At 45.5% G+C, this 23617-nt stretch overlaps 2 protein-coding genes and 1 long non-coding RNA gene across 7 annotated transcripts in view; 2 read left to right on the top strand and 1 right to left on the bottom strand.

Annotated features, from left to right (window-relative positions):
- The first annotated feature begins 53 nt into the window (after positions 1-53).
- SDF2 (stromal cell derived factor 2) lies at positions 54-8923 on the top strand. 2 transcript variants are annotated; one of them, XM_015534814.2, is made up of 4 exons: positions 292-383; positions 650-810; positions 3493-3689; positions 8242-8923. In XM_015534814.2, exons 2-4 carry the CDS (start codon positions 702-704, stop codon positions 8527-8529), a joined length of 594 nt encoding a protein of 197 aa, XP_015390300.1. In that variant the 5' UTR covers positions 292-383; positions 650-701; the 3' UTR covers positions 8530-8923. The 2 variants fall into 2 exon arrangements, with proteins under 2 accessions (XP_007076115.1, XP_015390300.1); XM_007076053.3 differs by lacking the exon at positions 650-810 and having other exon boundaries at positions 54-383.
- Positions 3684-12112, bottom strand: LOC122233666. Its single transcript, XR_006211332.1, has 3 exons — positions 11838-12112; positions 10546-10703; positions 3684-3852 (listed from the first exon to the last, which is right to left on the bottom strand). It is a non-coding gene; the product is annotated as an uncharacterized LOC122233666 (long non-coding RNA).
- A 92-nt stretch (positions 12113-12204) lies between these two features.
- The window catches only part of KIAA0100 (KIAA0100 ortholog), a 31428-nt gene continuing 20015 nt past the window's right edge, over positions 12205-23617 (top strand). For all 4 annotated transcript variants that reach the window (XM_042967141.1, XM_042967142.1, XM_042967144.1 and 1 more), the window contains exons 1-20: positions 12205-12365; positions 13237-13360; positions 13870-13919; positions 14217-14364; positions 14542-14660; positions 14894-14954; positions 15121-15310; positions 15448-15571; positions 15980-16104; positions 16350-16417; positions 16531-16676; positions 17294-17412; positions 17524-17687; positions 17847-18105; positions 19216-19421; positions 20766-21858; positions 22293-22484; positions 22615-22817; positions 22959-23077; positions 23192-23412. In XM_042967141.1, the coding sequence (XP_042823075.1) occupies positions 12301-12365; positions 13237-13360; positions 13870-13919; positions 14217-14364; positions 14542-14660; positions 14894-14954; positions 15121-15310; positions 15448-15571; positions 15980-16104; positions 16350-16417; positions 16531-16676; positions 17294-17412; positions 17524-17687; positions 17847-18105; positions 19216-19421; positions 20766-21858; positions 22293-22484; positions 22615-22817; positions 22959-23077; positions 23192-23412 (3796 nt within the window). In that variant the 5' untranslated portion in view covers positions 12205-12300. The remainder of the gene's footprint in view (positions 12366-13236; positions 13361-13869; positions 13920-14216; positions 14365-14541; positions 14661-14893; positions 14955-15120; positions 15311-15447; positions 15572-15979; positions 16105-16349; positions 16418-16530; positions 16677-17293; positions 17413-17523; positions 17688-17846; positions 18106-19215; positions 19422-20765; positions 21859-22292; positions 22485-22614; positions 22818-22958; positions 23078-23191; positions 23413-23617) is intronic.

Raw genomic sequence — 23617 nt, forward strand, 5'->3', positions numbered from 1 at the left:
AAACTGGCAGAAGTGGCTCAGGAAGAAAGTGTCGCAGAGGCTTGGGAACAGAGCTTGGGGATCGAAAACGTCAGGCCTGGCTTCTTCCTCAGGCCGCTCTAGCCAAAGGAACCATAAAGACTAGACTAGGGCGTCTCCGTTTCCTCCTCTCTGTGGTTCCGCCTGCAGCTTCCGCTTCCGGGGAGGGGCCTAATTTTTCTTCGAAGATTAGGGTTTCTGCGCTGTAGCTAGGATGGCGGTGGTGCCGCTACTGATGTTGGGCGGTTTGTGGAGTGCTGTGGGAGCGTCCAATCTGGCTGTTGTTACATGCGGCTCTGTAGTGAAGCTACTCAATACGCGCCACAACGTGCGACTGCACTCACACGACGTGCGATATGGGTCAGGTACTGCCACCCGGGTTCGGGTGGGCTGGGAAGGCCTGGTAGGCTCCGGAGGGGGCGGGGCCAAGAGAATATCTGAGGGGTGTGGTCTGGGAAGGTTAGGGGATCCTGGGGTTCCTGAGGTTTAGAGGCGGAGAATCGGAGAAATGGGCGTAATAATTATACTAGCTTCTGTCTGGTGAGTTACGTACCGGGCACATTGCACGGATGCTTTTTTGGATTTATGACATTCTTACGAGGTAGAGACGATTGTTACCCTCATTTTACAGATGAGGAAACAAACTCAAATAAATCACATGCTCAGAGACTTGCAGCTAGTGAATGACAGAGACGGGGTTCGAACCAAATCTGTCCAGTTTCAAAGCCTGCTTTCAGCTACTCCAGGCTGGCACTACTCAGTGCGGGAGAGACAGACATGTAGAAAATTACAGTAAGTGCTGTTATCTCTGAAGTCTTGAACTCCAAGACCTCACTTTTTAACTATATTTCCTCTGTTCTAGCTATTTTGTATTTTATACTCGCTCTTCAATCCTTTTCCTTTGTTCTGTTTTTACTCAGATTTACCCTTGTAGAGAATTTAAAGCACTCATTGGAATTGGGGAGGAAATCATTTAGAGGGCTTTTTAACGTAGGACATTAAAATGCTTAGTTGGTGGGTTCATTCAATAAAATTTTATTATGTCCCTAATATTGTTCTAGATACAGGAGATATAGTGACCCAGTTAGCAAGTTACAGGAAAACAAAAACTGACCAAAAAAAGTTCAGCTAGTGAGATGTGAGAAGCATCTAAGATGATTGCTAGATTTCTGTCTTGGATGACTGATGATATTAGCTAAGAGAAGATGGGGGCTGGTCCATGGCTCAGGATTCTCAAAACTCGTCTGACCAGTTAAACTAGGAAAGGAATTGAGTTGTCACTGTTGGGATGTTTTATAATCCTAGCAGCCATTCAGTGAACACCTACTATGTGCCAGCTTGTTACTTTTTAATTTGATGTAGTTTCCTAGTTTGGATCTACTAAATCAGAATGTGGGAGAGAGGCCTGACAATAGTAATGTGTAGATTTGAAAGTTTTTCAGGTGCTTCTAATGGGCAGCCAGATTTTAGAACCAGATTCAGTCTGGATCTCAAAAGAAAGATCTGTGCTGAGCCTGAGGTAGAGAGTTAAGTACAACATCATTGTACCACAGGGCGGGGAGTTGAAAATATCTGGAAAGTGAGATTGCTCAGGATGAACCGTGGTTCTTCTCAATCTGGTGTCAATTTGAATCCCTTGAAGAACCTGTTGAAGCATGTATCAATACTTTTGTCCTGACCTCCAACGAGTATTTAAGAATAGATAAGGATAGGGGCACCTGGGTGGCTCAGCTGGTTAAGCGTCCGACTTCAGCTCAGGTCATGATCTCTTGGTTCGTGGGTTTGAGCCCCGAATCAGGCTCTGTGCTGACAGCTCGAATTCTCAAATTCTGTGGCTCCTTCTCTCTCTGCCCCTCCCCTGCTCACACTCTGTCTCTTTCTCTCAAAAATAAATAAATATTACAAAAATTTAAAAAAAAAAAAGGACAAAGGTAGACTGGGTAATCCAAGATTTAAGGGTGGGAGAAAACTCTACTGGCCATACTACTCTGAACACACTCAATCCCATCTGATCTCTGAAGGATAGGAGAGGAAGTGGAGAGTTGAATGGAATATAAAAAAGTGGAAGACACCAAGTGTAGACCATGATTTAGTGAAGCCTGGTAGTGATCCAGGACAAAGAGAGCTGTAAGGCTGTAAGGCAATAACCAGAAGTCAGGAGGGAGACTTGATTTTCTTTCTTTCTTTCTTTTTTCTCTTTCTTTCTTTCTTTCTTTCTTTCTTTCTTTCTTTCTTTCTTTCTTTCTTTCTTTCTTTCTTTCTTTCTTTCTTTCTTTCTAGATGTAACAAAGTCCATTGTGAGTGGAAGAGGCAATAGCGAGAAACTGGTAGTTTGGCTACATTCACCCAGATAACTGTGGTATAAGGCATAATGTGTTAAGTGGTAAAAGGCGAGTATCGCTAGGGTACTGAAGGCAAAGCTAGGAGGAAAGGTGAGAGTAGCTAGGAAAGTGTCTTGAGTACCTTAAAGAACTGAGTAATAGATGAAAGCCTAGGGAAGAGAATATTCCTGGAGTTTATAAGAGAAAGTGGTCTCTGATATAACTTTACAGAAACTTGACAGGAAATGAAGCTTCATGGGAGGCCATGTGGTAGAGTGGTTAAGAGTGTGAGTTCTAGAGTTGGGCCATCTAGGTTCAACCCCGGCCCTGTGTGACCTTGGGTGTACCTTTCTGACAATGCAGTGTAAAATGGGGATGATCGTAATGATAAGACCTACCTAAGAGAATATATGCATGTATGAAATAAGAATATTCAGGCAAAAGGTTTGGATTGGTATTTGATGTTAAGAAAGTGCTCAGTACACGTTAGCTACCTGGCAACTTTTATTGTATGTTTTACTTTTTCTTTATAACCTTGTAGCTATGTATTTTTAACCCATAGAATTGTACCTCTTGAGGCAGCATCAACCAAATTCAGAGGACTCAAGAATACTTTTATAACATAGATCACTTACAGGAATTAAGGAGCTGCAACAACCGCTTGGATTAAAGTTGACAACAAAAGCTAATCTCCTTTTAATTGTGAAATGTGACAAAAGTAATACATTGTAACACGATGTGACAGTAATAAACCATTGAATAATAGTAAATACGTTTCAATTGTATGATTAGACACCTGACAAATCCTAGGTGCTATCCAGGATATTATATATAGGTAAACAATACTCATGCTTCAAAAAAATGAACGTAAGTGCATTTATTTAGTGCCCTTTGATGCAAATGCTTAGAGTTTTCTGACACAGTACACTGTTAATTATAATTTATCAGACAATACTATGTAAACATGTTTAGTATTTTTCACATATTTTTTAATGCTGTAGACAAAAAAATATTATCAAGCTCAGGGTTTCCTCTCTACTCCTCCAAACCTATTTTATGCACAGGGTGCATTATTGGCCTTAGGAAAGAGAGTGACTGGTTGAGCTCACCCTTTTCCTTCCTTTTTTTTTTTTTTTTTTTTTTTTGACTGCAGGTAGTGGGCAGCAGTCAGTGACAGGTGTAACCTCTGTGGATGACAGCAATAGTTACTGGAGGATACGGGGGAAGACCGCTACAGTGTGTGAGAGGGGAACCCCCATCAGATGTGGCCAACCCATCCGGCTGACACATGTCAACACTGGCCGAAATCTCCATAGTCACCACTTCACCTCACCTCTTTCTGGGAACCAGGTGTGGTGGCATCCTGTGCATTACTCCATTGAGTGGTCTGATATCTGGGTTCTTAGCTCTTTCTTTTTAGGTGTAGCTGTTATTTTTGTACAGATCTGGAGAATTGGCTTTGTCTCAAAAGTGTTGAAGGACATAGTTTCTGGTCAAAGTAGAGATTGTGCATCTAGATGAAATCAAGAAATGAGGAAAGAATAGGTATACGTTAGCATATCATAAGTCACCTTGATAAATCCTGCAATAAAGAAGCCCAGTGTTGACACATGAAAAGATGCTGAACATCACTCATCATCAAGGAAGTGTGAATCAAAACCACAACGATATATCCTTTGTCAGAATGGCTATGATCAAATAAGAACAAGCGTTGGCAAGGAAGCAGAGAAAAGGGAACCCTTGTGCACCGTTGGTGGGAATGCCAACTGGTGCAGCCACTGTGGAAAATAGTATGGAGTTTCCTCAAAAAGTTAAAAATAGAAATATCGTATGATCCAGTATTTCCACTACTATTTATCTAAAGAAAAGGAAAACAATAATTTGAAAAGATAGATGTACCACTATATTTATTGCAGCATTATTTGCAATAGTCCAGATATGGAGGCAACCCAAGTGTACATCAGTAGATGAGTGGGTAAGAAAGGTTTGGCATAGACATATATACACAATAGGCTCAGCCATACAAAAGGATGAGATCTTGCCATCTGTGACAACATGGATGGACCTAGAGGGTATTATGCTAAGTGAAATAAGTCAGAGAAAGACAAATAGCATACGATTTCACTTCTATGTGGGATCTAAGAAAACAAACAAGAAGCAGAGTCAGACCTATAAATGTGGAGAACAAACTGATGGTTGTTGGAGAGGAAGGGAGTGGGGAGATGGGCAGCATGGGTGAAGGAGTGTGGGAGATAGCAAGCTTCCAGTCACAGAATGAGTAAGTCCCTTTGACATGGATGAAAGCTACAGGATAGGGAATATAGTCAGTGGTATTGTAATAGCATTGTATGGTGACAGATGTAGTTACGCACTTGGGGTGAGCATAACGATATATATAGACTTGTTGAATATACATCTGAAACTGATGTAACATTGTGTTTCCACTATACTTAAAAAAAACAAACAAAAGGGGAGCCTGGGTGGCTCAGTTGGTTAAGTGTCTGGCTTCAGCTCAGGTCATGATCTCACAGCTTGTGAGTTTGAGTCCCACGTCGGGCTCTGTGCTGGAGCCTGCTTCTGGATTCTCTGTCTCCCTCTCTCTCTGACCCTCCCTAGCTCGCTCTGTGTCTGTCTCTGTTTCAAGAATGAATAAATGTTAAAAAAAAAAATAAAAACTAAAAAAAACCCACAACAAAACAATGTTTTCCAAACTTTGAATAAAAATCATTATTTTAAATGATGCCAAGTAACCATATTAAGAAAATGAATTAGGTTTTGTGCCACTTTCTTATTTTTATTTTTTAAGTAAGCTCTGTGCCCAGTCTGAGGCTTGAATTCATGACCCCCAATATCAAGAGTTGCATGCTCTACTTAGTGAGCCAACCAGGTGCCCTAGTATCATGCTACTTTTTCAAGCCTTGAGCTTTTAGGAGATATGGACCCCTTAATGCCTGCTTCCGTCCTACCCCCACTCTGCACATAGTTTTCCATACTAGCATCTTACATTAGGTAAATTTCGTGCAGTCTATAAAGTAGTATGGATACACTGATTTTTTTTTTTTTAATTCATTTATTTAGAGAAAGTGCTAATGCCAGCAGGGAGGAGGGGCAGGAAGAGAATCCCAAGTAGGCTCCACACCCTCAGCACAGAGCCCAGCTAGGGGGGTTGAACCCGTGAAACGCGAGATCATGACCTGAGCTGAAATCACAGGTGGGATGCCCAATTCGCTGAGCCACTCAGGTGCCCCTTGTTATCAACCAGAGTCCGAGGTTTATTTTGATTTCCTTAGATTTTACCTACTGTACTTTTTCTGTTCCAGGACCCCATTCAGGCTACCACATGCCATTTAGTTGTCCTGTCTCATGCTACTCTTAGGTGTGATACTTTCTCAAATTCTTGTTTTTGATGACCTTGGTAGTTTTGAGGGATGCTGGTCAAGTGTATTATAGGGTGCTCCTCTAGTGAGCTCTGTCTGATATTTTTGTCACAATAGATCAGATTTACAAAGGTTTTTGGGAGGAAGGCCACAGTAAAGTGGCATTTTCATAACAGAGTCAAGGGTACATACTGAGCTGCATGATTATGTTGGTAATCGATTACCTTGCTGAAATAGTGTTTGTCAGGTTTCTCTAGTAAAGCTATTCTTTTCTTCCTCCTTTTCATATTGTGTTTTTGGAAGGAGGTCACTATGCACAACCCACACTTAAGGAATGGGAGTTATACTCCCTTTCCCATAGGATAGAGTAGCTACAAAATTTATTTGGAATTCTTCTGCATGGGAGATTTGTCTCTTTTTACTTATTTATTCAATCATTTATTTATATCAGTATGGGCTCATGAATATTTTATACATTGAGTTATGATCCCCTAACACTGCCTTTATTTTTTGCTCAAATTGTTCCAACTTTTGCCATTGGGAGCTCTTTCATTTGTCTCCTCCGTCCATTTGACATACTCCCATTTTTGTGTATGTGTGTGTGTGTGTGTGTGTTTTAAACTGTCCTTTCTGGCACTCATATTCTAGGCTCATCTTGTATATTTCTTTTTAGTTTTTTCATCTTGTATATTTCTTGCCCCAGTCCTTAGAATCAGCTATTCCTCCAAGAAGGTCTGTTTCCTTTTATCGGAGGATGATATTAGAAACCATGATCTTAGCTCTTACATGAGTTTGTTGCTACTGGGGTGTGTTGGATCTTTTAGGCCTTCTCACCTGACAGAGCAAAGAAACGTGTATATGTATACACGTATTACTAAATGTTTATATGCGTAAGGACCTGTATCTGTATTATGTTAAACATGAGTTCCTACTGACATCTCCAACTGCATATAATCCATTACCACTTAAGTCATTCTAGCCTCTTCTCTTTACTTATTTGTAAATTTCCACGCTAACAGATAATCTGGCTCCCACCACTGTTAGTTATTACTTGTTCAGTTCCATATGCAAGTATAGTAGAATTGTTAATTATGTATAGTTCCTTTTGCCTTTAGTCTTACAGACTCTGTTTCCAAATGACTGTTTTATTTATTTATTTAATCTTTTATTTTTATTTATTTTTAAAGAAATATTATTTTGAGAGAGAGAGCGCGAAAGGGGGAGGGACAGAGAGAGAAAGAGGCAAAGAATCCAAAGCAGGCTCCAGGCCCTGAGCTAGCTGTCAGCACATAGCCTCATGCAGGTCATGATCTTGTGGTTCGTGAGTTCGAGCCCCGCATCGGGTTCTGTGCTGATAGCTCAGAGCCTGTAGCCTGCTTCAGATTCTTTGTCTCCCTCTTTCTCTCCCTCTCCCACACTCACTCTTTCTCTTTCTCTCTTTCTCAAAAAATGACTAAACATTAAAAAAATTAGGGGCACCTGGGTGGCTCAGTCACTTGAGCGTCTGACTTCGGTTCAGGTCATGATCTTGTAGTTCGTGAGTTCGAGCCCTGCATTAGGCTCTGTGCTGACAGCTCAGAGCCTGGACCCTGGTTTGGAGTCTGTGTCTTTGTCTCTGTGTCTCTGCTCCTCCCCTGCTTGTGTTCTCTCTTGCTCTCAGACATAAACATTAACATTTTTTTTAAACAATTAAAAAAAGGACATGCTTAACCAACTGAGCTGCCCAGATGCCCTTGTAACTTTTCTATTGCAGTAGAAATTCTGAATATTTGGCTTTAAGGGGAATGGGATTAGGAGAGAAGTGGAAGAGAGACTGCTATCACTTACTCTATTATTTCATTTAGTTCTTACAATTATTCTATAATGTGATACTGTCATCATTTTTTAGATGAGAAAATGAAGGCTCAGAGGAGTTACACAGGAAGGAATGGAGCTGGGGTTCAAGGTCTGCCAGTCTCCAGAGCCCATCCCCCTTTGTAACTTGTGTTGCTCACCAGGTCACTTAAAATGTAGTTAAGGGAATGGGGCAGGAATACTTCAAGTCAAAGAACAAGAGTAAGACTGTAATAGAAAACATAAGGCAAGCATTGGATTTCTTGTAAAGTAAGTGTTTGGAACATAATCCTAGGGCAACTGATTTCATGTCCTTTGTGTCTTTTTATTTATTTATGTATTTTAATGTTTTTATTTATTTTTGAGACAGAGAGAGACAGAGCATGAGCAGGGGAGGGGCAGAGAGAGGGGGAGACACAGAATCCGAAGCAGGCTCCAGGCTCCGAGCTGTCAGCACAGAGCCCGATGTGGGGCTTGAACTCACACACCGCGAGATCATGACCTGAGCTGAAGTCGGACGCTCAACCGACTGAGCCACCCAGGCGCCCCACGTCTTTTTATTTTTAAATAACCCTAGAAAGCCTCTTATTTTTCACCTTGGGTAGCCTTAGTTTTCTTCCCATTCCCTCTCTGTCTCCTTTCCGAGCCTATGTGTCAGTCATGCTAATATTGCAACCCTTTGTGTCTTTCAGGAAGTGAGCGCTTTTGGTGAGGAGGGTGAAGGCGATTATCTGGATGACTGGACAGTGCTCTGTAATGGGCCCTACTGGGTGAGGGATGGTGAGGTGCGGTTCAAGCATTCTTCCACTGAAGTTCTGCTGTCTGTCACCGGAGAACAATACGGTCGACCCATTAGTGGGCAAAAAGAGGTACATGGCATGGCCCAGCCTAGCCAGAACAACTACTGGAAAACCATGGAAGGCATCTTCATGAAGCCCACTGAGTTGTTAAAGACAGAAGCTCATCACGCAGAGCTATGAGTCTGGAAGCTGTGAGCCAGTGCCACTGCACAGTGTTCATGACATTTGCTGCTGCTGCTCCACCTTGGGATCCCTGCCACAGGCTCCCCGGGCAGTGGCCTTGTCACCACTGAGATGAAGATGCATGACAGAATACAGTGGCTGTGGCTGGAAGCTTCAGCCCTTCACACTTGAATTGGTTGTTCTCCCAGACTTTGGGTCAGTTCTTTTTGAGTACAGGACTTGCTGGTGAAGGAGCACATACTTTTTGTTCGTATTGATAAAACAGAAACTGAGGGAGATACCTCTCTTAGTTGGGAAATTTTTACTCCTCAGAAGCTTGGCATCATGGATTATTGATGTGTGACTTTTCTCCTACTTTCTCCAGAATGATAAAGAATTTCATTATTAGTCATCATGTTGTCATTTATTAGGTGTGCTATTTCAAAATCTGATTGATCCTTGAGTCTTACAAGAGTCACCGCTACTACTCTTGAGATGCTGGAAACCTTTGGTGTGGGCCCTTTTAAGAGCCTTATTTGCATCCAAACTTTTTCTCTGTTTCCACTTTCCGAGCACCTCAGTTTTACCAGATTTTTGACTAATTATGGCTAAAGACCCTCAAGGAATACAGCTTAATAAATAGCCAATAAAATGTTTTACTCTGAATTTGTTACTGCAGTTGAGAGAAAGGGTTAAGTGTAGTAAGAAGGAACCAATATTTATTCACTGCTAAAACTAGATACCGTACTATAGTTCTTACCTCATTTAATTTTCACAGAGGTATTGTAGGGTAGATCTTAACAGTTTTACCAATGCAGAACATAAAGGTTTAGTAACTGTGTGAATTTTTTTTTTTTTAAGTTTATTTATTTTGAGAGAGAGAGAGAGAGTGCAAGCAGGGTAGGGGCAGAGAGCGGGGGCGGGGGGGGGGGGGAATAACAAGCAGGCTCTGTGCTGTCAGCGCAGAGCCTGATGCAGGGCTTGAACTCAGGAGCCGTGAGAACATGACCTGAGCCGAAATCAAGAGTTGGACCCTTAACCGACTGAGCCACCCAGGCGCCCCAACTGTGTGAATTCTTCTTATTTTTTTTTTTTAACGTTTATTTATTTTTGAGACAGAGAGAGACAGAGCATGAACAGGGGAGGGGCAGAGAGAGAGAGGGAGACACAGAATCTGAAGCAGGCTCCAGGCTCCGAGCTGTCAGCACAGAGCCCGACGTGGGGCCTGAACTCGCGGACCGTGAGATCATGACCTGAGCCGAAGTCGGCTGCTTAACCGACTGAGCCACCCAGGCGCCCCAACTGTGTGAATTCTTAAAGCTAATAATTTAAGGATAGGAATCCAGCTGTCTCTCTCTCTCTCTCTCTCTCTCTCTTTTTTTTTTTTTTTTTTTTTTTTTTTTTTACTGCATTACACTTGTGTTTCGCTCTTGGATGATAACTGCTTCGTTTTGGACAAATGTAGGGATATCTTTCTCTGAACGGGGGGTAGAAAACTTTCGTTCTCTGCTTACCTCATTTCTTCCTTTTTGTTTCTGGGTCAATTCTAGAAAGTTTGCTCCTAGGTCTTTCAAGCATGGTTGTGGTGAACAGAAGTGTCTGCCATCTGCTGGAATTTCAGTGACTAGCAGGTCTTTTTATTTTTAGAAACATTTTTTGGGGGGTAACTGGCTGGCTCAGTCCATGGAGGGAGGGTGTGACTTGATCTCATGGTGGTGAGTTTGAGTCCCATGTTTGTTTGTTTTTTTAACGTTTATTTATTTTTGAGACAGAGAGAGACAGAGCATGAACGGGGGAGGGTCAGAGAGAGGGAGACACAGAATCTGAAACAGGTTCCAGGCTCTGAGCTGTCAGCACAGAGCCCAACGCGGGGCTTGAACTCACGGACCGTGAGATCATGACCTGAGCCGAAGTCGGCTGCTTAACCTACTGAGCCACCCAGGCGCCCCTTGAGTCCCATGTTTTAAAAAGAAAATACCGATTTTTTTTTTCCTCCTTTGCTTTGGGGACTCAACGTTAAACATTTGGGGATACCTGGTATGTGCCCATGATATTAAAAGGCTTGGTGTTTTTTACAAGGACTTGTTTCAGTAAGTTGAGACCATGAACTAGTTGGGCTCTTATCTCCATCTTCTCCCCCATTTTCCCACTTCAGTTGCATTGATCATTTGAGATCTCTCCATGGTGACAGTCTGGGAAGAAAAAAGAAAGGAAATGCTAGGAATCAGCTGAATAAAGGGAACAGATTGGACAAGATGAATGCGAGTAGGGAGGTTTGTTGCAAGGTACCTCTACATGGCTTGAACAGTGTTTTCACTGAGTCGTTGAGCCTTCCCTTAGGGTTAACAGAATCTACCCTGCTGGGAAGCAGATTACAAGGAAGATGGCGGAGCGGTAGAGCTGGAGAGAGAAGTATGGATTTGAAACAAATGGTGGAGTCTTTGCAGAGATGTGACAGGCAAGAGGACTAAGAAACCAGTTGGAGGGGTAAAAACTATGGGCGATTCTGTGTGAAAGTTGGAAATGGTGCTTTATCTGAAATAGTGGAAAAGTGTCCAAGTAAAATCTTGAAGGGTATTTATGGAGATTAGGATGAGAGAGCAAAGGGATATGAAGTACTTATTTTGAAGTCCTCAGAATTTCTTTAGTTTGTATTTATTGTATTAGCATCACTGTATTAGAGTTGGAAGGGAATGTTGTCCAATTTCCTCACTTCACAGAGAAGGAAACAGGCAAAATAAAGTTGGTCCTGAATTATTTCTCACAATTATGTTTGCTTCCCAGATAAAGTATTTGTTCCTCAGGGGCAAGAACAATATTCTCTATTTCTGTCATATTCCCCCAGCCCGGTGCCCAGATCGTGCTGTACAGAGAAGACACCGAAAACTTGTCCAATGAAGCTCACACAGGTCAATATGTAGTAAGTGACTAGAACAGTATTCAAATAATAAAATGAATGAAAAACTCATTCCTTTTTGGATTGAATGAGGTGGGAATTTTAACTGATGTCTTTTATTAAATTTTTTTTTTTAATATTCACTTTTGAGAGACAGAGTGTGAGTGGGGAGGGGCAGAGAGAGAGGGAGACACAGAATAGGAAGCAGGCTCCAGGCTCCCAGCTGTCATCACAGATCCCAGCGTAGGGCTCGAACCCATCGAGGGTGAGATCATGACCTGAGCTGAAGTTGGATGCTTAACCAACTGAGCCACCCAGGCACCCCATAACTGATGTCTTTTAGTTCTTGGTTTCCTCCTTAAGGATTTTAAGATAAGGTTCTTGAGTAAAATATGACAGCTACTTCGTAGGACCCAGGGGTATAACTTACGCAGCGCCCTCAGCCCGGGCCTTCAGTGGCCAAGCCGACTCTATGCCTCCGGAAAGTGCTTTGCCGAAATGAGACAGCGAAGTCTGCTGCCAGCCAGGGTACGGGCTCAGACTCCGGTCTCCTGCAAGCCCGCATTTCCGGGCGCGGAAGGGTGGGTCCACGGGCGGGGCCTCTGTGTCAGTCGGCGCGAGGTCCGCCCACCCTTCTCCGGAGCCACGCCCGTACTTCGCGCAGGCAGCCGGTCGGCCCTGCCGGATCGCTGTCGCGGGGAGAAGTGGGGCAGGGAGACAGCGGGCTGGCTGGCGGGCTGTGGGGGGCGGGGTGCACGCGCTCCAACGCTTCCTTGTCCAGTGTTGTTCCTGCGCGTGCGGCTGGTCGGCCCGCGGCGGCGCAGAGCGGAGCCGGCGTGGGGAGGGGGGGCCCGGCAGGGCGGGGGCCAGAGCCAGGCCGGGCCGGGGCCGGAATGCCCCTGTTCTCCGCGCTGTTGGCCTTGCTGTTGGTTGCGCTCTGCGCCCTCTTCTTAAGCCGGTGAGGGGATCCCGGCTATAGCGGGCGGGGGCTGGGGAAGGAAAAGAGACTGAGGAGGGGGGGCGCGCTAGAAGGGCGCGCGGGAGGGGAAGGGGTCTGGGGGGGACGGTGTGCAGGCGGCGGAGGGGGAGGGCCCGAGGAGGGCCGCGGAGGGGTCGCGCGGCGAGGAGAGGGCTTGAGCGGGGGCGTAAGACCCGAGCTGGCGCCGAGGACCTGGGAGTAGGGGAGACTGAGGGAGCGGGCGAGGCCTGAGGAGATGCTGAGGCTCGAAGCTGAATAGGTTGTGTGTGTGTGTGTGTGTGTGTATAGGGGCCCCGGCTTGGTGGTGTCTCTTTCTCCCTCCACACGCCCCTGAGTGCACCCTTCATCGAGTGCAGAGGGCACCTGCAGCCTCGCCCTAGGAGCCGGAACAGGTCTGGCTGCCCAGGAGAGAACGGCATTTGAGCCGGCCGGGTGTGACCCCACCGCCTTCTCGCTGACACCTGTCTAGAGGGCGGAGACAAGGACTGTGTGGGGGAGTATTTGATGGCACATCTGACACAGCTGCCTGTACTTCGAATCCTATTGGGGCCTCTTCTTTCTTCATCTGGGGTTCCTAAGGGTTGGAAGGATTGCTTTCTTTGTCCCCAACTTAGGAGATGGACTGTAGTTTGTCTGATTTCATCTGGGTGAAGGGGACACTACAGAATTAGGGTCTTGATCTTTGTGGCTGAGTGTAAGTGACAGAATGCTGTTTTGGGAGACTGGAGAGTTGCTCAGAAGATCCAGCTTTAGGACATGACCTTTTTGCAAGGCCTTCTAGGACCAGCAAGGAATGAGGAAAGCCCAAATTGGGAGAGGGTCCTGTGAACTCACAAGGATTTTTCTGCAGGTGGTTTGTGGTCCGGTTGGCCACCAAGTGGTGTCAGCGGAAGCTGCAGGCGGAGCTAAAGATCGGCTCCTTTTTTTGGATCCAGAATGTCAGCCTTAAGTTTCAACAGCACCAGCAAACAGTGGTGAGTCTTGGGCAACTCCCTGGGTATGTGTGTGGGTGGACCCAGCTGAATTTCAACTTTTTATTACTTTTTAAAAAAATTCTGGGTGACTTTCCTGGTTAGCCCAGCCTTGGCACCCCTTTGCCAAGATGATCTTAAGAGTTAGTTTGGAAACGCTGGGATCAATGCAAGTTGTTGAGTTAAAAATCCTTATAAGGCACAGAGTGTGCAGGGTACAATAAGAAAGATACAGAAGTAAGGACAGAACAAAGATAACAGGAAATAGAAGAGCTTACTGTTCTAATTTAAGAGGGGAAACAGCAACATATCCATGAAAGAGGAATACTAACCAAGTTGAGCCAATGTCATTGTGAGGAGCAGGATATAGTGCTCAGGAGAGAAGTTGGTGGAAATGGAGTGGAAAATATTTAGTGGAAGGGCTTCCTCCTCATAGAACTTTTCCTGTCTGTCAAGCCGCTAATGGTTTACCTGGCAGCTAATGTACAAAGCTTTCTCCCACACTGTTTCAGGAAATTGATAGCCTGTGGATTTCCAGCAAACTCCTTAGCCATGACCTGCCGTGAGTACTCTACATCCTTACTCTTCCCTTGGGGAATCTTTTGGAATTGGAGTTTGCAGAATGACATTCTACAGAGGCCTCACAACCCAAGGAGGGGTTTTGCTGATGTCTCCCTCTCCCCCTCCCCTTTAGCCTGGAAGCTGTTATTTCGTGAGACAGATACTGATACCTACTATGAGACTGTTATCCATGATTTGAGCTATATTTCTAGGGAGGTTGAGAGAGTGAAGGTGAGGGGGGGAGGAGACTGCTAGGGAAGGGTGGACCTGATGATAGTGAGGTTTCTCTTCTGAACAGACGCTATGTGGCATTGTGCTTTGGAGAAGTGCGTATCAGAACGGATCTACAGAAGGTTTCTGGCCTGTTTGCCCCATTTTCTCAGAGCACTGGGGTGCATCAAAAGGAACTGTCCTTTAGTCCATCCTTACTGAAGATCTTCTGTCAGGTGAGATACTTCTCCCAGTTTCCTGGACTGTAGTAGGGATGGCTGGCTTTGTAGTCATGGGTGGATTTTTCCACTCTTTTGGGAACGTCATATCAAGAGCTACCTGTTATTCTTTCTCTGTTAGGAGGGAAAAGTAGTGCCTTGATATTAATCATTATTCTTCTTTGCTTCTTCTAGCTGTTCTCCATTCACGTAGATTCTATAAACATCATGGTTCTCAAGGTGGCTACTTCTGAGTCCTTGTGGCACATTCAGATCAGAGAAAGCAGCTTTCTTTTGGACAGTGATGGGAAAAGGTAACCATTGGGTAGAAGAGGGTCAGGTAGTTCCATTCTTGTCTTAAAATTGTTTTAGGGTGGGTGAATTTTCTTATTAAGGTGTCAGATTTTCATCCTGTAGCAATTGAGGAGAGGTTGAGATTAGGCACTTCTCCTTGCCTTGTTCCTTTCAGCCAGCAAAGCTTGATTGAACTTAAATGGTGAGGAAAGGGGCCAAGTACTCTAATTTTTTTTTTTTTTTCCTTTCCCAGGCTGAAATGTGAGGTGAGCCTAAATCAGATCAACAGCAAAGTTCTAAAGAGTGGCCAGTTGGTGAGTATGCCATGGTCATTCAGATGCCTTGTTTCCTTCTGGGTGCAAGATACGAAGGAGCTTCTGTGTTCTTATGTGGATTCTCTCAAGGTGGTGTTCCAGACCATTGCATTTTGACCCCAAACTGCCTACTTTTTAACACCTCAGAGGCTTATCCTCCCTGTAGGAGGACACTTGCCTAGCGGAGCTCTCACTGGCCCTAAAGTTGTGTCTAGAGGTGGGCATCAGCAGTCGGCAACTGAAGGTGATCGCTGTGGATATGTGGACACTCCATGCTGAACTGCATGAGGGCCTTTTCCATAGTCAGCTGCTGCGCCAGAGCCCAAGCCTAGCACCCAAACCTGTTCCTTGTTCAGGTAAAGCCCCGGCCTAATATTGGGCATTGGGTTAGCCTATTTTATGTGGAAGACGTGGCCAAAGAGGACGGGGCATTTTGGGAGACCTGAGTGTGTTCAGGATTCATTGCTCCTGTGTTATTCATTTATGTTTTCAGAGGTGACAGAGAACTTGGCTGAGCCAGCTCTGCCTGGCCTGTACCTCCTTCAGCAGCTGCCAGACCAGGTCAAAGTGAAGATGGAGATCACAAGTGTGGTGCTGTCCATGAACAGTCAAAAGAGGTGAGATCTCTCCTGGCACAGAAGTACGGAGAATGATAACTGGAGCTATATGCTGGGGTCTCTGTAACCAGCCTAGTAGCTGCACTGAGTTTGTCTGTGGGGAGAAAGGGAGTAAGAATGGCATGTATTTCTTTTTTTTTTGTTTGTTTTATTTATTTATTTTTTTTTAATGTTTATTTTTGGGAGGGAGAGAGAGACAGAGTGTGAATGGGGAAGGAGCAGAGAGAGAGACCCAGAATCTGAAGCAGGCTCCAGGCTCCAAGCTGCCAGCACAGAGCCTGATGTGGGGCTCAAACTCACGGACTGCGAGCTCATGACCTGAGCCACAGTCAGACGCTTAACCGACCGAGCCACCCAGGCACCCCAGAATGGCACGTATTTCTGAGCCAGAGTCTGTCTCTCATCCAGGCACCTGAATTGGACACTGAAGCTGCTGCAGTTCCTGTACCACCGTGATGAGGACCAGCTGCCTCTTCGAAGCTTCACAGCAAACTCTGATATGGCACAGATGAACACTGAACTCGTACTGAAAGGTTCACGGGTGGGGATGTCGGTACTGAGAGTACCAGACACTCTTTCCCCTGTGCCCCATTTGGTCTTTTTAGTTTAATATCAGTGTAACTGGAGATGGAGAGGAGAGAACATACTGAGAGAAAATAGCCCCAATTCATGAGTTTGGGTGATAATCTGTTCATCTGCTTGCCTGCCTCTGACCCTCTCCTAGTTTTATGTTTTGTTTCCCCAGTGTTCTTCTCTGATCTGCTCTTTACCCTTACAGATGGGTTGTTGCTGTCCCAGAGCCGCCAGCGCATTGTCTGTCTCAACTCCCTCAAGGCCAGTGTGCAGGTGTGATGACTGTGATACCAAGAATCGTTCCTTTCTCTACTCTCTCCCTGTATCGTTGCATTGTGAGCTAATGAGATAAAACCCAAGCCCACAGTTCTGGTATTTATTTTCAGGTGACCACCATCGACCTCCTAGCCTCCCTGGTTTTGAATACTTGCATTATTCATTACCGGCACCAGGAATTCTCTCACTGGCTGCACATGCTAGCACTGGAGACCCAAGGGTCTAGTTCATCTGTTCTTACGCAAAGAAAAAAAAGGTCAGTGTAATCTTTTTCAGCCACCATCTTACCAGGTGGATTCTCAGATTCTTTTGGTCTAAAGTGGCATATTGTGTTAAATGTGTATTTGATTACTTCAGTAGCAATTCTATTTTATAGATCTTCCCCATTATACTAGGTTCTTTGACGGTAGGATGAGGTCCTTTTTGTTTCTATGTCGTTATTGCTCAGCATAGTGCCTTATTATACAAAATAAACAATTGTTGAACTGAACTTAAATGATCCACAGTATCTTGTCTGCCTTAGATTTTAAGGTGGTCGGTCATGTCACCTTCCATGGCTTGGAAGGAATGCCCCTTGGTTGTATTAGGTTGAATCATACGATATGCCGATGTCTATATTTGACATTCATATCTGACCTATGAAATGGCAGTCTCATGTGGTTCAACCTAGTAACTGTGGCATTCCTACAGATTATTGTTGGGAGTAGCAGTAAACAGCAAACTGAAAATTTCAGTCTTTTAATTTTCTGGTTGTTTTCCATTCTAAGAATCACAACCAAACTCACCCTGACTTTGGAGAGCTTCAGCTGTCTCCTCCATAATAGGAAGCTGGAATTCTTTCCTTACCAAACAGTGATGTCTGTCCCTTTGCAGAACCTTCCCCCAGATCCTGGCTCCCATTATCTTTAGCACTTCCATCTCCAATGTCAACGTTTCCATTCAGCTTGGTGATACACCACCCTTTGCCTTGGGATTCAATTCCATCTCTCTAGGTAAGGCTCTGGTATGGAAAAGGAGTAAGAATCTGTCCATTAGTGAAGCTGGGCCCAATTGATGGCCACAGTGGTTCCACAGAACTCTTCTCTCCCACCTTCTTTGTTCAGATTACCAGCACCTGAGGCCACAGAGTATCCATCAGCGCGGCGTCCTAACTGTGGACCACCTCTGCTGGCGGGTGGGCAGTGACTCTCACATTCAGCGGGCACCCCACCCACCCAATATGCATGTTTGGGGTGAGGCACTTGTCCTGGACTCCTTCACACTACAGGTAGGTGGGGACTTTGGTGAACAGGAGCCCCATATAGTTTCCTTGTCCTGCCCTGCTTTAGAGCATGGAGCCCCTTTTTGGCAGAATATGATGCATCAGGGTATTATAGAACTGTGTGTCTGCATGCTCATAATGGGGCTCCCTCTGCTTCTTTTCTAGGGTAGCTATAACCAACCTTTGGGCCTGTCTAGCACCCAGTCAGATACCCTGTTTCTTGATTGTACCATCCGAGGACTGCAGGTAGAAGCATCAGATACCTGTGCCCAGTGTCTCTCTCGCATTTTATCCTTGATGGACACACAGTCTGGGAAGTCCGCTGTCTCTAGAGAGTCTTCATTTGGGGAATCTGTGTCACTACTGTGGAAGGTGGACTTGAAGGTGGAGGACATGAACTTGTTCACCCTTTCTGCCCTGGTTGGTAAGTGGGACAGGAAGTCTGTACCGAAGTGGGTAGTTTCTAACCTAAGCAGATTATGCTGGTTCAGTCTGTGCCTTTTCATTTAATGAAGCTGACTGTGTGAATTTTTCTATTTTATTTATTTATTTAATTTTATTTTTTTAATGTTTATTTTTGGGAGAGAGAGCAAGTGCATGTGCATGTATGAGCAGGGGAGGGGCAGAGAGAGAGGGAGGCACAGAATCTGAAGCAGGCTCTAGGCTCTGAACTGTCAGCACAGAACCCGACTTGGGGCTGGAGCTCACCAACTGCGAGATGGTGACCTGAGCTGAAGTTGGATGCTTAACTGACTGAGCCACCCAGGTGCCCCATGATTATGTGAAAATTTTCTAAATTAAAGGCATGAGATACTGGAAGGTCTTACATAACTATTGGGTTTCTTGATGTTTCTTAAAGGTCTGTAGGAGCTATTAAATATTAAGCAAGATTTATTTAAAAAAGGGGGTGGGGGAGAGGGAAGAATGGGTGATGGGCATTGAGGAGGGCACTTGTTGGGATGAGCACTGGGTGCTGTTTGTAAGCCAATTTGACAATAAATTGTATTAAAAAAATAAAAAGTCAAATCATTATTAAAAAAAAAGCCTTGAGGCACCTGGGTGGCTCAGTTGGTTAAGTGTCCAACTTAGGCTCAGGCCATGATCTCACAATATGTGAGTTCAGGCCCTGCTTTGGGCTGTCTGCTGTCAGCACAGAGCCCTCTTCTGATCCTCTGTTCCACTCTCTCTCTCCTTCTCTCTCCCCTGCTCAAAAAGAAAATAAACATTAAAAAAAAAAGCCTTGATAGTTGATCAAGAAATTGATTTTTTTTATTTCCGTGTGTGTTTAGTTCTAGAGAGTAACTGGTACGTCTCCAGGCACCTTGTAGCGGTTAGGGAGCTTCTTTGGGTCTGCCAGATTTAGGTAGGTTAATTTAGGAAAGGAAAAGTTTCCCTGAAACATGAGGAATGATCTTAGGGAGGTATGGGTAACACAGAAAGCTAGAGTGGAGGGAATAAATAAGAAAGGAGAGTGAGGGCTGCGGTTGCCATTTGAGAGCTGCGAACCGATGCTGACATGGTTTCTGGATGTTAGGTGCTTCCGAGGTCCGACTGGACACGCTGACTATCCTGGGAAGTGCTGAAACCTCCACTGTGGGTGTCCAGGGACTTGTGCTTGCGCTGGTGAAGTCCGTCACAGAGAAGATGCAGCCGTGCTGCAAGGCTCCTGACATCCCCACTCCCGTGCTCAGCCTCTCCATGCTGTCCATCACCTACCACAGCAGCATCCGCTCCCTGGAGGTAATGCTTCTTTGGGGAGGTGGAGTCAGGTTGGCTTCTCCCTAGGCTTAGAGCATTTCCCAGTCTTTTGAGTCTGGTGTGAAACTCAAACTGTGAGAAATAGGACACCTTGTGTTATTCTTTTTGTCCTTGCTTGTTCTGTACATTTTTAACTCTTTATTGTGGGATGTAAAATATACACACAATTAGAACATATGAACTTGTACGTATCCATACCCAGCTTCAGTAATTGCCAGCTTAGGACCAATGTGTTTTAGCTACACTCTGCCATCCACCTCCCGCTCTGGGATTATTTTGAAGCAGACCTATACCAGACGTATAATTTCAACCGTAAACATTTCAGTGCATATCTCTGAAAAATAAGGAGCTTTTTTTTTTAAAGATCATGATCTGGTGTTACTTTCCTGAAGCACCCAGCTCATTAAAAGGCTGGAAGGGAGGGGTGCCTTGCTGACTCACTTGCTGGAGCATACATCTCTTGATCTTGAGGTTTTAAGTTCGAGCCCCACGTTGGGTGTAGAGATTACTTAAAAATAAAATCTTTAAATATAAGTAAATAAAAATAAAAGGCTGGAATGGCTCTGAAGATGGAGGCACTGGCAAGTTTTAAGAGGCTTTCCAAGATTTTTCTCCTCAGACTATCAGGTGGACATGGAACCCTCTTAGGAGAGGTGTGGGATATCTTCCTAATTGTCAGGCTTCAGCTTCCCTTGGAAACTGAAGAGTTGCCTTTTTAGAGGCTGGAACTCAAAGGAATTTTTCTGTTCTGGAATTTAAATTTTCTCTGCTTCACTATTCAGAATTGATTTTGTTTTCCAAGCTGACAAGGACTCCCTTCTTTGAGGCATACTTTTGTGTAAATCAATTGCTGTATTGATTTGTGTGGTCAGTCTTTTTTATATTTAAGAATTGAGATGCAATCAATGCATAAAACATTTTCAAATTGATTGTTGCAGTGGTTATTATGCAGAGTGAGCCTGTTATAGAAAAATAACTCATAGACAGAAATATAAAGCCAAATGATTAACTGTCTGCTGTACATAGCTGATATCCTATGGTAGATATTAAAGAATCAACACACATGATCTCTACTCTCGGACAATTTAGAATCCAGTTGAGAATTCAAAAGTGTGAGTGCTCTTACACATAAGATAAACAAGAACCGTTAGCTCAGCACATTCGTGCTAAGGGGAACAAGGCAAAGGAGTAACTAATGAGGCTACTCAGGAAATACTTCCTAGTGGAGATGGTTCTTGACCCAGGTGTGCTTGTATAATATTCCCGGTCAGCTCTCCTATTTTGGGATATTGTAACTGACAGATCCTTTTCTCTTGCTCCCTGAAGGTTCAGTGTGGTGCAGGGCTGACCTTACTTTGGAGCCCCCCAGATCACATGTACCTGTACCAGCACGTCCTGGCTACCCTGCATTGCCGAGACCTACTAAGAGCCACTCTGTTTCCCGAGACTGTTCCACTCCTTGCACTAGAGACTCCAGAGGCTGCGTCTGAGCCAGAAGGTCATCTCCCTGAGCCATCTCCTCCAAAGCGGCTCCTAAACCTCACACTAGAGGTGAGCACAGCTAAGCTGACAGCTTTTGTAGCTGAGGACAAGTTCATTACCCTGGCTGCAGAGAGTGTGTCGCTGAGCAGGCATGGGGGTTCACTGCAGGCTTACTGCCCAGAGCTGGCTGCCGGCTTTGATGGCAATAACATCTTCAACTTCAAGGAGGTGGAAGTACAGCTGCTACCTGAACTGGAGGAGATGATCCTCCACCGGAACCCCTTCCCTGTGCTGCAGACCCTCCGGAACCGTGTTTGGCTCCTGTCCCTGGGATCAGTCTCAGTGGAGTTTCCTTATCAGTACGATTTCTCTCGAACTCTGGATGAGGCTGTGGGAGTTCAGAAATGGCTGAAGGGGCTGCATCGAGGAACGCATGCTCAGGCTTCCCCAAGCCCTGCCCCACTCCCACCGGATCTACTCTTGAAGGTTCAGCACTTCTCATGGGTTTTCCTGGATGACATTTTTGAGGTGAAACTTCGTGATAACTATGAACTGATGAAGGATGAAAGTAAGGAGAGTGCCAAAAGGCTGCAGTTGCTGGATGCCAAGGTGGCTGCCCTTCGGAAGCAACATGGGGAGTTACTGCCAGCCCGCAAAATTGAGGAGCTCTATGCCTCTTTGGAACATAAAAACATTGAAATCTACATTCAGCGTTCCCGTCGTCTCTATGGCAACACACCTATGCGCCGGGCCCTGCTCACTTGGAGCCTGGCGGGGCTAGAGCTGGTAGCTCTGGCAGATGTCTCCTTCCATGGCCCTGAGCGTGTGGTAGAGCAAGTTCAAGAGCTTGATCCAGGCAGCCCTTTCCCTGCTGAGGGAGTAGATCTTGTCATTCAGTGGTGTCGTATGCTGAAGTGCAGTGTTAAGACATTTTTGGGTAAGCAGTACTTCCTTATTTGCAGAGTCTGGTGTTTGCCCTCCCAGCTCCAGGAAGCTCTTTGAGTGGATGCAGAGGAGCTCAGTTATATTGGGAACTCTGGTGGTTGTGGGATGGGTGGAGTGGGATGGGTGGGCTCCTCTTCCCTTTCTTTGTTCCTGAATTTCACCCTGAAACTGCTTGGCTAACATAAAGGGACAGCTAACACAGTCATCTTCAGGGTTGGTGTACCCCTTGGATCTCAGTGGTATTCCCCTCACCATCTGCTCAGTGTCTCCATGCCCTTTTTCAGCTTTTCTGTCAATTGCCAGCTCTTGTTCTCTCAGTTGACTTTGTTAAATAGATGGGTAAAAGTAGTGGTGGGGGAGAAAAATGTTTGAGAATATTGAGACAGTCCTCTGAATAGCCATTGTATATCCTCCCTGTAATAACAGTTCGGATAAGAGATTATCCCCGATACCTGTTTGAGATCCGTGACTGGAGGCTGATGGGTCGACTTGTGGGCACCGAGCAGAGTGGTCAGCCTTGCTCCCGGCGGCGTCAGATCTTGCACTTGGGGCTTCCATGGGGTAATGTGGCAGTAGAGAGGAACATGCCCCCACTCAAGTTCTACCACGACTTCCGCTGTGAGTAGAGGAAGGCAGTTGGTTTGGCTGAGGGATGTTGTGGTTGCTAGGATGGGAGATGAGCTGAGGCCCTTCTGGAGTGAAGAAAGAAGTTGTGTAACAAGCTGTACCCTTTGCCCCTCTGTCCCAGCGGAAATCTTCCAGTACACAGTGGTATGGGGCCCGTGCTGGGATCCAGCCTGGACCCTGATTAGCCAATCTGTGGACCTCTTGACCAAGCCTTCAGCTGACCCCAGCCCACCCTTGCCCTGGTGGGACAAGAGCCGTCTACTGTTTCATGGGGACTGGCACATGGACATAGAACAGGCAAATCTGCACCAGCTGGCTACTGAGGTGAGGGGTTCCAGAGGAGTTACTAGGATGGTGTGGTTGGGGCCTGTGTAGCACATGGTAGGGAGAGGAAAAGGTACTGATTTGGGAGATTTGGAGGATACTTGTATCCAGATCTCACCAAGTTGTTGGGGATGGTTATAGGACCCGTACAACACAACTGAAAATATGCACTGGGAGTGGAGCCACCTGTCTTTTCATTGGAAACCTGGTCAGTTTGTGTTCAAGGGTGACTTGGATGTCAACGTGAGAACAGCTTCTAAGTGAGTGGAGTAATGCCTCAACGGGGTGAGGGACTCAGGTTGGAGGGAGTGGGGAAGGGCCAGGGGGTTGCAAGTGACCAGGGCACTGAGGGCTGGGACTCTGTTGTGAGACAGGTATGATGACTGCTGCTTCCTTCACCTGCCTGACCTCTGCATGACACTGGACCTGCAGTGGCTGTGCCATGGGAACCCCCATGATCACCATGGTGTCACTCTGCGGGCTCCAGAGTTCCTGCCTGAGGTGCCCTTGGGCCAGCTCCATGACTCCTACCGGGCATTCCGCTCTGAGAACCTCAATCTCTCCATCAAGATGGATCTGACCCGGCACAGTGGGAGTGAGGCTTGGGTCTGGGGCAGCGGGAGGAAGGGTTGGGAGGATGGGCTTAAACACTGAGGACTTCAACTTGACCCTTGGGGGAGGGGATAAGGAAAGCAAGGGAGGATTTGGATTAGGACCTTTTCTGAGAGAGGGTTGGTGAAAACAAAGCTTAGATCTTTAAAAGGAACGGGTGTTGGGGATAGTGTGAGGCTGAATGCTGT

Source organism: Panthera tigris, chromosome E1 (assembly GCF_018350195.1).
Source record: "Panthera tigris isolate Pti1 chromosome E1, P.tigris_Pti1_mat1.1, whole genome shotgun sequence".
In the NCBI taxonomy this organism is placed as follows: Eukaryota; Metazoa; Chordata; class Mammalia; order Carnivora; family Felidae; genus Panthera; species Panthera tigris.